Source organism: Lynx rufus, unplaced genomic scaffold (genome assembly GCF_022079265.1).
Source record: "Lynx rufus isolate CCGP_SWC_20201006 ecotype Redwood Valley unplaced genomic scaffold, mLynRuf1.p SCAF_10, whole genome shotgun sequence".
Lineage (NCBI taxonomy): Eukaryota > Metazoa > Chordata > Mammalia > Carnivora > Felidae > Lynx > Lynx rufus.
This window is the reverse complement of record NW_025814824.1, coordinates 18202917-18221341: the sequence shown is the minus strand read 5'-3', so window position 1 is coordinate 18221341 and position 18425 is coordinate 18202917. Positions and strand designations below refer to the sequence as shown.

General features: G+C 43.4%; 1 protein-coding gene across 4 annotated transcripts in view; it reads left to right on the top strand.

Moving 5' to 3' along the window:
• Positions 1-18425, top strand: part of PRUNE2 (prune homolog 2 with BCH domain) — a 90443-nt gene that overhangs the window by 59240 nt on the left and 12778 nt on the right. Inside the window, exons 6-11 of one of the 4 annotated variants that reach the window (XM_047102385.1) lie at positions 1410-1583; positions 4595-4603; positions 7433-7535; positions 8157-8288; positions 9915-10001; positions 15425-15523. In XM_047102385.1, the coding sequence (XP_046958341.1) occupies positions 1410-1583; positions 4595-4603; positions 7433-7535; positions 8157-8288; positions 9915-10001; positions 15425-15523 (604 nt within the window). Of the gene's footprint in view, positions 1-1409; positions 1584-4594; positions 4784-7432; positions 7536-8156; positions 8289-9914; positions 10002-15424; positions 15528-18425 lie in introns of those variants that run through there. The other 3 variants (XM_047102394.1, XM_047102374.1, XR_006966209.1) reach the window with 3 other exon arrangements.

The window sequence follows — 18425 nt, the reverse complement described above, 5'->3', positions numbered from 1 at the left end:
GTTGGTGTTGGCAGGAAAGGCTGGGACTGCTTCCCAACTGGCTTTCATTTTGTAATTCTAAGTCACAGATAATTAGACACGTTTGAGTGTGTCTTGAGGAATCTTCCAGAACATGATGGCTTTGTTGTGGTCCCCTTACAGAGTACCTGTATTTTCAGGAACTTGTCCAAGCTTTTCTCTATTTACCCAGCTGCTTCAGTTTTCACTGGGTGCTCTGGGCAGGTTTCTAAGCTAAGCGTGGAGTTGGTTGGTGGAAGTGAGTAACAAAGGTGGTTCACGCACAATTTCCAGGCCCAAGGAATTCGCAGCCTCATGGTAAAATGAAGAGAATGAGACAGTCACACATGCAGGGTACAGTGTGATAGCAAATTAGTTCAAGGTCAGCTTTTGTGTGGGCAGGTCCATTATGCCTACTCCTCTGCCTGATGCGTGGTAGATAGGAATAATATTCGTATTATCGAAGTGCCATAAAATAAATATAAGTACAATGTAAATGAAAGGTCTTTTCCCACGAATGAAAAGATAAGAAGGATCGTACCTCACAGAATTATGGTGAAGGCTATAACTAATCTTTTCCTTCAAATTACTGAAACATACAGAGAATAACCATTGTTAAACTCTACTCGTAGTTGAAATAAAAGTGGAAACAGCTGCTCTTTCAAAAACTTAACATGGTTGCTTGTTTGGGGATGCACGAGACTGTGCAGTAAATGTTCCCCCGAAGAATGCTCAGCGGGCTTTGGTATTGCCCCATGTACCCACAAATAGGAGTCTTACGAGTTTTTGGTCTCAGAGCATTTCTGGTCTACAGAGTTGCCTGTTTCTTGCTTACTATGAAATCTTTCCATAGCGTATTTTGAAAACTCCGTAGGAAGTAACACCATATTTCTGCCCAACTTCACTCCCAGTAGGGAAGGGAGCTCAACTCCTTTGTAAGAGTCTTAGAGTTGTGGGGGGTGGGGGGAGGGTCTAGGCTGGTGGTATCGAGATACCTAACACACAGGATACACGAGGATCTGTGGCCCAAGGAAAATAAAATGATCTGTGCCTGATACATAGACTTTCACCCCATGAGGACAGTGTACAGGTCTTCAACCTGTATGTTCAAGGATGAGTTGGTAGCAGCCTATCCACCCGTAGCCCACCAACACGGGGCATCTCTAGCCCTGCACCTGTCCCCACCCTCAGCTTGGCCTTAGCATGGATTTGGTCGTTCTCTCAGTCAATAAATAAGACCTCACTGAGCGTCTGTTATGTGGTCAGGATGGTATTCATCTGTATAAGGGCCGTCTGCGCCAAACAGAGGGTGCCATCAGGTTGACTCTGCCTCTGCCAGGAGATGGCCCGTGGTGGAACTGCCTCAGCTGTGGAGTCTTGCTCCTCAGTCCTGCTCTGTGCTTCCCTTCCAGAAAGTTCCACAGCTAACAAAGATTCCGGCCAAGAGTCAGAGTCCATTCCAGAGTATACGGCGGAGGAGGAGCGGGAGGACAACCGGCTGTGGAGGACCGTGGTGATCGGAGAACAGGAGCAGCGGATTGACATGAAGGTCATCGAGCCCTACAGGAGAGTCATCTCTCACGGAGGTAGTCCAGCTCTTTGCGACTCTGGGAGGTGGCGAGGAGGGCAGCCGTAGTTCTTTACTAGAAAAATGAAAGTAGGGTTCTCTGAGGCATGGCATCCTCAAAACCCTGTTCTGCAATCGATATTCAGGGGAGTGTAGAGCCAAGTGCATTACCTCATACGCAACTCAATAAACAGTGGGAAGCCTACTATGCAAAAAATAGCTTTCCAGTGTGAAAACTGCTTTTCACACTGCATATCTGACAGCGGTAATCTTCTGTGCAAATTTCTTGAAAGCTGCAGCTGTCCAATTAAATAACGTCTGTTTGGAATTCATATGGGTCAGTTGTAGGTTTTTTTTTTTTTTTTAACAGAGTTGACCTACAATGTTGCATTAGTTTCAAGGGCACCACGTAGTGATTCGACAATTATATACCTTATGAAATGCTCAACCAACTGCCAGTTATAAGATAAGTAAGTCATGGAACGGGAAGTACCGCATAGGGAAGATAGTCAATCGTATTGTAATAATTTTGTATGGTGACAGGTGGCGACCACACTTCTCGTGGTTGTAGGGTTCACCTGAATAGCTTTCGCATCTGTGCTGCTACGACCTGTAGTAAGGTCGCTACCCCAGAGGTCATTCTAGAAACGAAATGGTCTTTTGAATCCTCTGAGAAGCTTTAGGAATAAGTCTCTTGAGACTCAGCCTGGTCGGTTCTCCCCCTGCTTGAAGTTTGCTTTTCTGCGGACTCCATTTGCATCTGTGCCTGATGACAGGCGTTTCCAGTGAGAGCCTCCACCTGCTTTAGGGACAGACCAGGGAGAGAGAAAAGCTGTGTGTTCGGTCTTCCCAGTGCTTTCTGGGAGCTCCGGGAGCCTCGCTTGATTTTGGATTCACAGTCAGATGAGCACAAGCACCACAGTGAATGTTGTCAACCTCAGGAAACATAAACGGCTTTTTTTAAGTTTTCTGCTGCATGCGCTCGTTTCCTGCAGTCCTGAGGCCCCACCCTAAGCGCTCAGCTCTTCCAAAAAAGTGTCAGCTGACGAGGCCATTGTTCTCTCTTCCGGGGACAGGGAAATAGCATCTTAGCGCTGCATTAAACCTGTAGCTTTTGTTTTCTACCAAGCAGAAGGACATTTTGTCTTTTCACACTTCCTTCCGCCAGCCAGATTATCCATCTTCCATTCAGGCACTGCTACCTTCGTGTAAGTATCAGGATCCCCCATCCCCCAGGGACTCCGACCTCAATAGCCAAAGAAAATGCCCATAGGCGCCCCTGGCCACGGCCTTACTTTGCCCTGCCTCACTGTCTGACCTGCAGTGGTCATGTGGCCCAGGGACAAGTGCTGTGGGGGCGGGAGGCAGTTTGCTCCAAGGGAAACGTTTGCAGAGCCCTGCAGAACGAGCGCTGGCCCGATCTCGCTGAAGGGAACAGCCAGCCGTCCAATAGAATCAACAACCCCTTTGTTCCACAACCCGAACATCATCCCAGATCTTCCCCGAAGCTCCTACCTCCTCAGTACCACCCATCAGGTATTTGGGGTTTGTTTGCTTTTTGGAAATAAAAAGAAAACCACACAAAGCTTGATTATAAAAGTAGCCTGTGCCCATTCAAAAAAAAGAAAAAAAAAAAAAAAGGTCGAACGAGGTAGAAAAGTCTGTCGAAGTAAATCAGAGTCACCCAGTAGTCATCTGTGTGTTGACCACGCGGGGTCTTAACTTAAGAGCCCCTTTGATGTGAAGAAGCAACATCACTGCTTCCCAGCGCTCCTGAGCCCATCCGTGCTTTGCCCGAATCAGGAAAGAGTGATTATCATCCACACGGTTGGGTTAAAACACAAAACAAAACCAAAAAAAAACCCCCAAAAAAGCCACCGCTTCTGCCTGTCGCACACTTGGTGAAAATTCAGCTGACCCGTCGCGGATCACGTGGTTTGCTGTGCCCTCTGTCCCAGCCACCCCCTCCCCTGGCCTTCGCTCCCCTCCATTCTGTGTCGTCAGCTCGGTTTTGTCCATGCGTCTGTCCGGTGTTGTTTGGAAGAAACGGGCACCTTTCCTGTCCCCAGCTCTGCCTCGGCCTCCTCCGGGCACTGGCCTGCATGAGTGTGCCCCTGGCTGCACCCATCCGGGACGTTAGCGGGACGCTACCTCTTGCCACCCCCTGAACAGCTTTTGTGCTCTGTAGGTAAAGACTGAGTTCAGAGTTTTACTTCTGAATTTGCCAGAGCTTGGTCCGCTGTGTTGGAAGCTGACACCTCCTTCTTAGACGCTACTGACGAGAAAGCGACACTCCCCAGATACCAATCTCTTGTGTTTGTTATCCTGGCTTCTGATGAGCGTGTAAGAAGCAGCAATCCGTAGTGAGCACGGGTCTTGGCGTGTCTGGCATTTTCCCACGAAGAAGTTCTCCCGTTCAGGCCAACAGGAAAGCAGCAGCTCGATAACTGCAAGGTGGGGGTGATTAAAACCGCCACCTAAGTTCGCTGCAAAGCCAGACTCTGCCAAGGGTCATGCACGCGTGAGAGCAGTATCCGAATAATGCAGTCTTCGGCTTTGGTGACCTTGATAGGAGCTATGGTAGGAGGCCTTGGACACCATATAGAAGAACAGAGCTCAAGACCTGTCTTTGCCACTAACTGCTCTGTGACCTTGGGACATGACCTAGCTTCTCAGCCCTCCCTTACCTCAGCAGTCAAAAGAGGTGATCTCAGAGCCAGGGTCACCACCCATGAGCCCATGAGCAATATTCCTGTTATCTGCACAAACAAACAAACAAAGAAACAAACAAAAAACCAAAGAGAGGTCTAGGTGGTTTGGATCAACAACAGTGTGGGGTCACTCGGAGGCCAGAAACTGGCTTTTTATGAACTTGGGGACAGAGAATGTATTTCAGTAACCAAGGACAGTTACACCGAAGCATTATAATGAGAAGTTTCCTTTCTTGTTTTTTGTGTTTTTGTGTTTTTGTGTGTGTTTGTTTTGTTTTGGTTTGTTTTTTTTTTTTTTACTTCTCTTATTTCGTTATAGGAGATTCAGGTAACTTCTCTGCAGTGTTGCTGGACACATGACCCTGGAAAGAATGAGAAGAGTTGCGGGCTGGTGTGTGTGTGTGTATGTTTTGGTTGCGACTGTCACATCCTCCCTCCTCTCTCCATCCCATTTGCTGGCCGGCACACTTGTGTCCCATCCCTCTCATGCCTGTCTGTTCTGCCTCAGGTAAGGTTTGCATTATCGCTCCAGAGGGTCTCAGGAGGCCCCGCGGTGGCATTGCTGATGCACCTCAGCGCACACACCCTAAACTCACTTCCTGGTTCCTGAGAAGAGAGCTAAAGTACATGCTTTCAAAAAGCCATCCTTCTAATGAACTCTTCAGCTGCCAGCAGCCGACTTCCCTTGACTAAAGCTGCAATAAGCTAAATATTAGCACAGAAATCGGGTTAGCCGACCCCCTCGAGGGCATGTGCGAGGAACCAAGAGCAAACAGACCCATTCCTTCCAGTTACCGCCCTTTGCCAGCAAGGACGATCTGAAATATCTCCCGAGCCTGACAGCAATGGCACCAGATCTGGGTTGGGAAGGAGAACTTCCCCGAAGAAGTCTTTTTCTTCTCGTTCCTTTCTTGCGTCTTCCACCGTCTCTCCTCCTCTTCTCTTCCTCTGTCTCCTGCCTCTTCTTCCCTTCCTGCAGCTCCTCTGCCCAAAACTACAAAACTCCACCTTCACTAGTGAATTTCAGGCATTTTTATATAAAGAGACATTCCTGACTTAGACGATGATCAGGACGTGGCGAGTTGATTCTTCAGTATCCCTTCGAGTTAATGAGCCTGGGTGAACGTGACACCACAGCATTCCAAGGACAGGCACATTGACACTAAGAGCTGAAATGCCATTTAAGATGACTTCTGAAGTACTGTTTAGAAACCTCGGACTGTCCTTAAAAAAAAAAAAAAAAATTAGAATTAGAAATTCTCCAGAAATGGGAACAGAAATCAAAGTAGCTGAGTGGTCATGATCTTGAAGTTAGGTTGACACCCTGGAGCCAAGCAGCTACATTTACAGAGATGCTTTTGTACTTGTTTTTAAGTTGGATTCATTATGTCTATTCTCTCTTTGAATGAACCCAGTCCTTGGCATTGTGCGCAGTCTAAATGGCCTACCTTTGTGGTGTTAGCATTGGTGTAGCAAAGCCACCGTGTCCTTTGTGGATTTTCATTGGGTTCTGAATCTGTTTAAATGAAATTGTTCGGTGGAACAAACACTTCTTGTATTACAATGTATCTCCTGCCATCTTCCTTCACATCTGGTTCTTAAAGAAGTTGGTAACTACCTGCATGTTGGAAGAGGCAGAACAAAGCAAATAATCCATAGGGAAGCCACGGCAATCCTGTTTTGCAAACATGGGTTACAGCGGGTGTATACTTACATAGGTAGCATTTTCTAACACATGTGGAGTAAACACTGCATCCAACAACCTCAAATTAGTCATACACACAAACCCATAATTTGATATATTTTTAGTTGGTATCACTCTTTTCCCCCACCTCTTTTGTGGTAGGGTCATACTGTCTTTGTAGAGAACGTCTTATTAAACTGCTTTTCAAGAGTTAAGCCCATCCAAGTCTATATCCAGCCGGTATTTTACTGCCATGTAATCACCAGAGGGGTATTTAGAGTTCTGAAAAAATGAAACGCACTGAGTTCAGATCAGGCTCGAGGGTATGTCCTGTCTGCCTCCTCAGAGCTTTGAGGCAATCTCTACGTAATGATTCTGAAGTCCAGACCTATGTTATATGACAAAAATTCCAAGTGTTTATGACGGGACATCAAAAAATGAAAACACGGTGCATTCCTTCATTTTTAAGTCTGAAGGACACGAGAGGCTCCATGCACAAACCCGTGGAGGTTTGACCAACAGCTGCCATGAGTGTCCAAGATAAGCTCTGAGGGAACACAGAGCTTAGAGAATGCCACACAGCTTTCAGATGTGGGTAGAATGTCCTGAGATGTCCCTATATTTTTCTTGACCCTTGGAGTTCACACTTGCCTTTTATTTTCTCACACACGTGCGTATAGCACCCCCACCTCTGCTTCCTGTCCACGTCACCAGGAAGTAATTCTCAAGTTTTCTCAGAAGCACGTATTGTCGTAAAACGCAAAGAGAGGTTGGCTTTCACCAGGCCTTTCTTGAATTTGTTCTTTTTTAAAAAGATGAGGCTCTGTATTCTGTGCTCAGTGACTCTAGGCCTGGCCAGAACTTTCCATGTGTCAATGCACTGTCGGTTGAATCTGGAGATCCCAGGGACACTACAGGCAAGTGAACCAGCCCACAAAATCAAAATAAAGGTGTTTTGCTTGTTAACCTACTAGTATCTGGTCACTGGAGTATGTGAGCCTAATTATATTGCAGTTCAGTGACTAGATTTTCCCTTTAAATTAACCAGAGTCTGAGAAAAACAGCTAAAAAGGATCAGGGAGAGCCTCTTAGCCATTAAAGGACTGAAGCATTATATATTAGAAACCTGTAAGTCAAAACCCCATCCTTTGCTAAGCTGAATATTTATATACCCCATTCATGACTATGTACAACACATATGATCGTCCATAATCAATGGATATGCCATTTATGCAAATATATTCACACTGTATATTTAAGGCTGTATACAATATACATATATTATACTCTATGATAACCACTGAAAATAAGGTTATGCACTTACAGAAGTATAGTCTATATAATACTCACTTAAAGATCTGTTACATTTACGCACACACGCTTGCCAAAGCTTCCAGATTTGCCCTTTAGGTTAAATATTATCTTGTTAAGAGCTTTCAGTTGGTCACAAATGTCTTTTTGTTTGTCCCCCAGGATACTATGGGGACGGCCTAAATGCAATCATTGTGTTTGCTGCCTGTTTTCTGCCAGACAGCAGTCGGGCGGATTACCACTATGTCATGGAAAATCTTTTCCTGTGAGTGATATTTATGGCAAAGTGCTTTGAGTGAATGTCTATGGCATGGCATGGCAGATAGTGCATCTTTAATGGGAGGAAAGAGACGATGTAGAATATTCTAAGCCTTTGATGACAAGTCAATGAAATCTCTGTCAAGGAATATTGCTCAAGAGGCGAAAGCCTTTAAAAGAACTTTTGTCAGTTGAGTGATTTGAAAACAAAACGAACACAGTCTTGCCTGCACTCTCAAATCCTGGAACATTTCCTTTGGATAAAGTGTTATTTTTATTCCCCCCCGTAACATGGCTTCATTTATATCATTCACTTGTGCCTTTGGTACATGATAACATTGTTGACATTTTTGAAATTCGGGTTCTAACCTACGTATTTTTTTAGCATACGTGCATTAAAAAAAAAAAAAAGATAAAAACAAGATAACCCTACAGATAAATGAGCAATACTCACTCTCAGAGAAATAATCTTAGGAAACTGCACTCTTTTCAAGGTAAAGAGGTAATAGGCACAACCATTCTTAAATGTCATACGCTCTGTAATTTAAATGTCATATAATCATGTTGTAAATAAGATGAACTGTTTCATGTGGGAAATGAAAACCCTCCTCTTCCTTCCTGTGATCAGATATGTAATAAGCACTTTAGAGCTGATGGTAGCTGAAGACTATATGATTGTGTACTTGAATGGTGCAACCCCCAGACGCAAGATGCCAGGGCTGGGCTGGATGAAAAAATGCTACCAGATGATTGACAGACGGTACGTGGGCGTCATTATTTAACCTCCGTTTTGGCTTCCTCAATAACTCCCATTCCTAATTCCCTTTCATCTGCCGAAACACGTGATCACATTTTGGGAACGTGGAATTATGCAGAGTTAAGAAAGGACAGAAATATTAAGAAAAGTTCACTTGCTGCCCCAAATCTGAAATAAAGCAGAGCTCCCCTAGGTTTTGCTAGGTGTTGTCATCTCAAACCTGGCGACCAAGTCTGTTCTAAACTATGTGTATGCCGTTGCCGCGTGAAGGTGCGGTTTGTCCTGATAAACAGAGTATCCATGATTCTTTTTTTTTTTTTTTAAGTTTATTTATTTATTTTGAGAGAGAGAGAGAGAGAGAGAGAGAGAGAGAGAATCCCAAGCAGGCTCTGCAGTGCGGAGCCCAACTCGGGGCTTAAACCCACAAACCATGAGATCATGACCTGAGCCAATCAAGAGTCAGATGCTTAACCAAGTGAGCCACCCAGGCACCCGTGGAGTATCCACGATTCTTTACTGGTTTTACGTGACTGGTTTTACGTGTCTTTACTGGTTTTACGTGTCACTTACATGACATAAGTGCTGCTTATGTGCACTAGGACTGTTGATCTGGGCGACTGTTGGGCTTATAGTTCATCATTCGTCGAGATAGTTCAAGTTAACCACTAGCCCATTTGGTCCCGTGGTGCACTTTTTTCCCAAGATACTTCACTTCCATCCATACTGGCTTGAATAGAACAAAACATGTTAGGGGCACCTGGGTGACTCAGTTGACTAAGTGTGGCATCCCCTTAGACGTGGCTTCGTGCATGACAACATGCGAGTGCCCTGTTATGTTATCTAAGATCCATTTGATGATCTAAACATTCATAAAGTCGCATTGCTAATGCTTCAAAACATGCCTGAATATCAAGAATGCTAAAATGGTAATCTGAAAGTCAAACAACCACATGATCTACTGTTACTTGTTTCATAATACAGAAGAAGAAACCAAGGCTTAGTAGATCAAAGAAATTGGCTAAGTTGCTAGTAAGAATGTGTTCTTTTCAAAACAGTAAAGATAATGCTGGCAAAAATGAAAAGAATTGTTAAGCAAAAATGCACCCTGATAGTCATAGATTTATGCAGTCCAGAAATACACCCATCCTACTTTACATTTATTCCTCTGGGAAAATGAGGTTGGACTCATACAAGTTACAAATTATATCTCAAAAAAATTGGGGGGAGGGGGGCACCTGGGTGGCTCAGTCAGTTAAGCGTCTGACTTCAGCTCAGGTCATGATCTCATGGTTTGTGAGTTCAAGCCCCGCATTGGGCTCCGTGCTGACAGCTCAGAGCCTGGAGCCTGCTTCGGATTCTGTATCTCCCTCTCTCTCTGTTCCTCCCCCACTCACACTCTGTCTCTCAAAAATAAATAAACATTAAAAAGTTTTTAATAAAATAATTTTTTTACTAATCATGGTCATTCAGTTCCTTCCCATCAGATAATAGGAACTTACCTAGAACTCTCTAATATTATAATATGCTTATTTGGGGATATACTTTCCATTTTAACTCCTACTGAAAATGGGTTAGGAGTGATTTTTTTTTCTTTTCTTTTCTTTTCTTTCTTTTTTTTTTGTTAAATAGGTTGCGAAAGAATTTGAAATCATTCATCATTGTTCATCCATCTTGGTTCATCAGAACAATCCTTGCAGTGACACGACCTTTTATAAGGTATGGTTGTTATTATACTAAAAGTACTGCTAGTCGTTTTTCAAAATATGTGTTCATTGTCCTGTAAATAAGAATTCACGAACACAGACAGTATTTAGGAAGACATATTTTGCCCCTGCCTTTCCTGGAATGCTATTTTGGACTGTGTAGCAAGGAACCCTAATTAAGGGTGAGCATTATTTTGTAATGACTATTTTTCCCTACTATTACGAAACATGACCTCTCTATTGCTTGCTGTAACACAGAGGTTGAAGTGGGAGGGTTTCCATGCCATAATACAGAAGGGAGTAGGTAATACTTTTAAAGTGACTTGGTAATTTGTAGAGCGTAGAAAAGGCATCATAACGCAACAGTGGAAAAATAAAGACAAACCAAGGACAGAAACGGGAGTGGTGTGCCTTGTCTTAATTGTTCTGTTTCTTCCGAACACATATCATGTAGGTCACGAAACTTAGGGAAAGAGTCTGGGCAGCCATTTTGAGAGCTTTTTTTTCATTGCCCATGAGGATTCTGGGTTTTGATTCAGTTCAATTCTGTGAATATTTATCCACCATTTATGTTGTGTTAGATACTGTATAACCTTACATTTTGGGGACACAAAGAAAAAGAAAACATGCCTCATAATATAGTGAGACTTGAAACAGTTAAATTGAAAGGGACAGGATGTATTGCCTGGAGAGCTTTAAAATAAAATACAGTCTTACCTAACATTGGGATGCAGAGGAGATGAACTGAAAGTTTTCTGTCTCAAAGTTATTGATGAATTTCTAAGAAACATTCTGATCACTTGTGGAGGAAAAAAAAAATGCTAAAGGTTAAAAACCTTTATTTATTTATTTTTTACAGGGACATTTACCGTGCCTTCCCAATTCTATCTTTTTTGTTCAGTGTTCACTTACATGTATGTAGCATTTCCACCTCCTACTTCCAACCATTGAGATGCATCTTTCAACCTAGTTTTCCTCTGGCAAAGTTTAGTTCTTTACCATACCATGTGAAATTGCTTTAAAAAAATAATATGAGAGGGGCGCCTGGGTGGCTCAGTCGGTTCAGTATCCGACTTCAGCTTGGGTCATGATCTCACGGTTTGTGAGTTTGAGCCAAGCCCCACGTCAGGCTCTGTGCTGACAGCTCGGAGCTCAGAGCCTGGAGCCTGCTTCCGATTCTCTGTCTCCTTCTCTCTCTGCCCCTCCCCCACTTGTGTTCTGTCTCTGTCTATCAAAAATAAATAAATGTAAAAAAAAAAATTAAAAAAAAATATGAAATATTCAAGGTATACAAAAGCCACTTACTTTAATGGTAGAAAATGCTTTGGGATGCCGGGGTGGTTCAGGTTAAGCGTCCAACTTTGGCTCAGGTCATGATCTCACAGTTCGTGAGTTCGAGCCCAGTATCGGCTCTCTGCTATCAGCGCAAAGCCCGGAGCCTGCTTCGAATCCTCTCTCCCTCTCTCTCTGCCCCTCCCGCCCCCACACTTTCTCTCTCTCTCGCTCTCTCAAAAATAAAAATAAACATTAAAAAAAAGAAAATGTTTTGGGGCGCCTGGGTGGCGCAGTCGGTTAAGCGTCTGACTTCAGCCAGGTCACGATCTCGCGGTCCGTGAGTTCGAGCCCCGCGTCAGGCTCTGGGCTGATGGCTCGGAGCCTGGAGCCTGTTTCCGATTCTGTGTCTCCCTCTGTCTCTGCCCCTCCCCCGTTCATGCTCTGTCTCTCTCTGTCCCAAAAATAAATAAAAACGTTGAAAAAAAATTAAAAAAAAAATGTTTTGATAAGGGAATAGGAATCAATGTACATGAAGAGCTTATAAAAAATTTAATGGTGGGGTGTCTGGCTGGTTCAGTAGGTGGAGTATGTGACTCTTGATCTCAGGGTTATAAGTTCAAGCCCCACACTGGATACAAAGATTACTTAAAAACAGAATCTTTTAAAAGTTTTTCTTTTCAAATTTCATAGCCAAGAAAAGTAAATGCGAGTTATCATATTCACTCACTGATATTTGTTTGATCATTTGGGTGTTATAAAACAAATAAGTTTCTTGGTAAATAACAAAACTTTGTTACTGTAAGAATACTGAGAAGTAATTACAATTCAACATCATTTGTCGAAGGGAGTTTCAAGATGGTAAGTACAACAACAGTAATAAAATGATAGCAAAGAGGATTGTGGTAAATTATAGAAACTCATGGCTTACATTTACTGAGTATGTACAGGCAGTATTTCATTTAATTGTAATGTGAGTCCTCTGAAGGAGGTACTGTTTACTGTTTCCCTCATGCAGGAAACATCCCTGAGGTTCAGTGAAGTCAATTAAGTTGTCTAATGCAAAAACCAGCAAACCCTTTCTGTAGAAGATCAGTCAGTAAATATTGTAGGTTATGTGGACCATCTGGTCTCAGTCACATCTGCTCAATTCTGCCATTATAGGTCCAAAACAGTCAATAGACACTATGTAGATAAGTAAGTGTGGCTGTCTTCGAATCAAACTTGATATGTGAACACTGAAATTGAACTTCTTAAAAATGTTTTCATATCACAAAATATTCTTGGTGTCAGATTTTTCTCAAATATCAAAAAAAAAAAAAAAAGTAAAAACAAGCCTCAGCTGGAGGACTGTAAAACAAAAACGAAAACAAAAACGAAAACAACCAGAGCAGTTAACGAGCTGGCTTTGGTGCATAGGCTATAGTTTGCCAACCCCAGGTCTAATGTAAAATAGCCAATAAGTGATAGACTCAGACTTTGAACCCAGTGGTCTGCCTAATTGTAAAGAAAACACATTTCAAGTACTTGAATATTATAGCCTACAGTCTCATCATGTGAGACCCTCCCTCTGTAAAGATCCCCCTCTGAATCAGTCTATATCAGTGTAGCCAATTTTTAGACCTGAAAAAAGAGGTCACTAAAATGCATTATAGGTCCTTTTGCTGCTGAAGGAGAACACCTATGATAGAGGTAGATGGGAAATTCATTTATTTTTTTTAATGAATTGTCTGTGGCAAGTACTGGGTTAGGTGGAGATTGAGAAGCACGGCAGCTGACATAGACAAGTCAGCAATTGAAACAGAGGGTATAGCTGAAGCAAAATGGGGGTGATAACACGGTGAGGGTGAATTTGGGGTGACAGGTAGAGAGTAAAGGCTGAGAGCCTGCGTCAAGAGAGGTGTTCCAGAAGAACGAGCCTTCAAGGTGAGTTTTGAAGAACCGATAGGATGGACTCGCTGAAACCAGGTAGAAACAGTGGGTCCAAACACACCAAGAAAGGGACAACATGACATGTTCAGAGAACTGTACATTCTAGTGAACGTAACCGTGGAGCTGGATGGAGGGTTCCCCTTCCACCCACTCTATCTTTTATCAAAACCTGAATTTAGCTCAGGAAGTCCAGGGGAAGGAAGAGGTAGTGTGTGTCCATCCAAGGCTTCTCAGGACGACTAGAAGTGACTCTGTGGAGACACAAGTCATTCACCGCCAGTGGCCCAGGGTCGGATTGCAAGGAAAATGTGAAAGATAACCGTACAGAGATATGACCCCGCAAAGCCTTCCTTCTAGAATGCACAGTAGCTGAACAGAAGGCAGTACAATTGGCAGACGGCTCAGCATGATCTCTAGCCTGGAGAGGTCTTTTTCTCGGAAACCATTCCAGAAAGTTCGATGCTTGATCAAGTTCCCTTTCAAGTGGAATGATACATTTTAAAAAGCAGTTTGCAATTACACCAATAATACACAAATGCTTTCTCCTTATGAAACATCCAACCATTACCGACAAGACTAAGTTCTTCCTTCAACAACTGCCAGTTTCTGTTCGGAACTCCTTTCCCCAGAGGCACATTCCTTGATCAGTTGCAATAGTATCTTTTCATGTTGTCTTATATCCATCTACACACATCTAACATGATAACGTGTAGATGAAAGCTGTTTGTAATTCAGATCCAGTTACTGGAATATGGTTTTGGTCCATCTGGACTGAACGCGCTAGCTAAAACTTAAAAAAAGAAAAAAACTAAAAAAAAAAAAACAAACAAGCTAAAATATTAAGAGGAAAATGAGTTTATACATACTTTAAGAAGCTAATGTTTTATTTTTGAGACAGCACAAGCAGGGGAGGGGCAGAGAGAAGGGAACAGAGGATCTGAAGTGGGCTGTGTGCTGACAACAGTGAGCCCAGTGTGGGGCTTGAACTCACGAATCTCAAGATCATGACCTGAGCCAAAACCGGACACCCAACCAGCTGAGCCACCCAGGTGTCCCATGTATACTTGCAAAATTGATCAACCTCGGGGTGCCTGGATGGCTCAGTCATTTAAGCATCTGACCCTTGGTTTGGGCTCAGGTCATGATCTCCGTTTATGAGTTAGAGCCCCATGTTGGACTGTGTGCTGATATCACTGAGCCTGCTTGGGATTCTCTCTCTCCCTCTCTCTCTGCCCCTCCCCTGTCTGCCTTCTCTCTCTCTCTCCCTGTCTCTCTCTCTCTCTCTCACACACACACACACACGAAATAAACAAACGTGCAAAAACATGAAATAGATCAACCTTGGAAGAGTCTGAAAGAATTAATGACAAGATTTTTATTTAAGAACAAAGAAACAAGCAAACAAAGCCAAATGAACCATAAACCAATGAATGTGGAGAGTGGCAGAAACCTCTGAGAGGCCATGTGATGTGCGGTCAAGAGTGTAGACCCGAGGGGGATGGGAGAATAGGTGATGGGGATTAAGGAGGGCACGTGTGATGAGCACCAGGAGATGCATGGAAGTGTTGAAGCCCTATATTGGACACCTGAAACGAATATAACACTGTTAACTAACTGGAATTAAAAGAAAAAAACTTACAAAAAATAAGAGTATAGACTGGTCAGACTGCTCTGGTTGGAATCCAGGCTCTACCATATACCTGAGGTGAAACCTTAGGCAAATACGTAACTCTCTGTGTGTCGAGTTTCCTTATCTTTAAAAAAAAAAAAGAAGAAGAAGAAGAAGAAGAAGAATTAGAGGTATCTGGGTGGCTCAGTCAGTTAAGCGTCGACTCTTGACCTCGGCTAAGGTCAGGATCTCGCAGTTCGTGAGCTTGAGCCCCAGGTGGGGCTGTGCACTGACAGCGTGAAGCCTGCTTGGGATTTTTTCCTCTCTCCTCCTCTCAGCCCCTCCCCAAGTTTTAAAGGAGCACTCGGAACATCTTTTAAAACAAAAAGAGAATAATAATAACAAGCCTACCTCACTAGGCTTAAGAAGAAATAAGGGAAGCGATACATATAAGCCACTTAAAACAGTATCTGGCATGTTGCAACTACTCGGATGTGTAGCCTTTCTTCTTAGTAAGTGCGGGGCCAACGTGTTAACTTTTTCAGGATTTTCAAGAAGAGGCAACACACTTAGAAGGGATGAAGTGGACACTAATGATATCTTTTCTCTCTCTTTTCTTTTAGCTCAAAATTCAGCAGTAAAATTAAGTATGTCAATAGTTTATCAGAACTCAGTGGGCTGATCCCAATGGACTGCATCCATATTCCAGAAAGCATCATCAAGTAAGTCGTGATGGTTTCCAAGATTTGGTAAGAAATTCTGCATGTTTGGAGGGGATTGGAAAACAATTCACTTCTGGAATACTGGGGAAATGTCGTGAATTCTATTTAAAATAAATACTGAGTGTTTTCCAATCAATAGATATTTTTTTTCCGAATACCCATAGAGACCTGTTCTTTCAGATTCTCTTTCACATAATCTTCTCTTGGGGTTATCGATCATTGCTCATTTCACCTTAAATTTTGCTCCCATTTTGCAAAGCATAGATTTAATATGAATCAGGGCACCTGCTGCCTGTGTCTCCCTCTCTCGCAGACACAACAGGGTCTGAGCACAGCTTTGCCTTCTTTATTGCCTTACGGAAAGTAATTTACCTGCCTGGCCCTAGGAAAAGGGGGAAAAATAAACTATCTTTTCTCTGTTTTCTTCTAAATCCCTTTTCTTCACGGGTCCCTTCAGGTGAAAGGTAAGGCAGAGTGGTAGGTGGCGTGGGTAGGGATGATCCCCTTCCTCAGGGTAATGCAATTAGCAGCCCGTGAGGAAACAGCATGGAGACTGAAGGGCGCTGGATCGTGCTGTAAAAATAATGAGAGTAACAGTTAACACCGGCTGCTTGGAGCGGAGACTTAAAAGTACGGATGCCGAGGAGGGAACTCTCCTGTTTGGTTCACTGTTGCAAAGAACCGTTGTTCTCTGTGGGTTGTGCTTTTCTTCCTCTGTGTCTGATTCACTCATTTTTTTTTTTTATTTGATTGAAAATGGGAGGCCTTTAAGCTTTAGCTCGAAGAAAACAGACAAGACAGACAAGGATAGCCTATCTTCTTCCATAAGATGGATAGCAAAGTAGACTTCCCAATCTGCACTTCCAAAAAAGAGTCCTTTTACTAAAAAGAAAAAAAAAAAGGCGGGGGGCGGGCAAAGAAGCTGGAAAGAAAAGACTTGCATTTATTTTGGGGCAATACCGTATCAGGCATTAGAAGTGCTCTATGTATGTAGTGTTTAATCCCCATCGTAAACCCCCAAGTACAGGGAAGGGAAGCCAACAATGAAGAAAAGCTACTTATGTCAAGTATAAGTAGGAGCAAGGAAGCGATGGAACTAGAATTCAGACCCAGGTCAGCCTGGCAGCAGAATTCTCACACCCTTTTCTAGCAGTTTCCTTCACCTCCCTTAAAGTATTGGAAGTCCTAGCTCAGGAGTAGATGCGTTTGGTTTTCCTTCTCTTGATATGAGGTGAACACGGGATAATGATTTGGCTTAGAACTGCCCGTTGGCTTAGCCGAATCAAGCAGTGTTCGCGTGATCCTAACAGCGGCTTTGACCCTCTTTAGCTTATAGGACTCCCACCCCCTGCTTACCTCACAGCTCAATCCTGCTACCTCAAAAAGGAGCAGCCCCACCTCCAAGCTCCACTCCTACGGTCTGTAAAGTCACTGGAGTACCCACCTCCTGTAGGGCTGTCTCCCTTTGCAAAAGACGACAAGGACATTATCTCTTCAAGTGGAAATGAGCACTGGCCACTTTGTAGCTAAATAGGGCAATGCCTCCATGGCGTGGCAGTTGGAGATAGAGAAGAGAATGGGTTTTGGAGGCTTAATAATAGATTTGAACCTTCCTGCCAGCCCCTGATATCGAGCTGGGGCGCGTGGGTGGCTCAGTCAGTTAAGCATCTGACTTGGGCTCAGGTCAGGATCTCGTTGGTGGGTTCCAGCCCCACATCAAGCTGTCTGCTGTCAGTGCATAGCCCACTTCGGGTCCTCTGTCTCTCTCTCTCTCTCAGAAATAAGTAAACATTAAAAAAAACCTCTCCGTGCCTCAGTGCAGCATCCAGAAAATGGGGAAGTAAGGGGCAATTCATAGAAAGGCCCCAAGGATTGGGTGAAAATGTGCATAATGCATCCAAGAGCCTTCCCAGCAAGAGTTGGCAATCCAGAATGTTATTTATTATAATCAGGTTGCTTTTAGAGACTCATTATCTGATAGGAAAGTTTAAATGAGAAGTTAAACATGCCCAAGGCACTTTTCATTCATTGACACCCATCAGTTTTCAATGACTCCATTTGGGAGAAGTTTCTTAAGGAGAAAAGGGCTCCATTTGGGAAGATTTTCTTCTGGAGGGAGAAATTTACAACCATCCCTGTCCTCCCCGTGTGTCCATGTTTTTCTCCCGTCTTCCGCAGTCCATCTTCTCTGGATGTCCTTTTTGCCACTTCTGTTCCTGGCCCGCATTGTCTCATTTTCATGTTATGCCATTTTCAAAATGAGAGAAGCCATATTACGGAATACCATTCGGAGAATCTAATCTCGGCCAGTCCCAAGACCAGTATTCAGCTAGGCTGGAGCCTGTCATCAAGGGACTTAAATGAAAGAAAAAGTTGCCCAATCTGAAATTAGATTTATAATTGTTGATGACAGTATATTCTTGTTATTTGTGGCAATCATGTTCTAGAACCCTAAATAGCGAACCGTTGTTCCTAGGAGGAATACAGGGCTAAGTTCCTGCAAACACCTGGTTAATTTCCATTAACCAATTAACATAGAACCTTGTTGTGTGTTTCTGTGTAAAAATGGCTGATTTGATATATATTGTTGACTCACTAACATTGAATTCACGGCCAACAGCACCATAGCCCCTGCCCAAACAAAGCTTCTCTAATGCACAGATACTCTCCAGAAGGCACATCACAGCCTTCTTGTGCTTAGGAATGCCAGACAGCGCCTGAACACTCTGCTTGGGGGCATTTTAAATGGCGAACTTACCAATTAAAAGCACAAGAACAGGGAAAACATGGCACTAAATAGACAGCACCTGTTGGCAGCCTGAGACTGCGCTAAAACGAGAAGGCAGAGCCTTGTTTTGTTGGGCCTCGACTGGGAATGTGCACATCAGGTGGCTCAAATTTT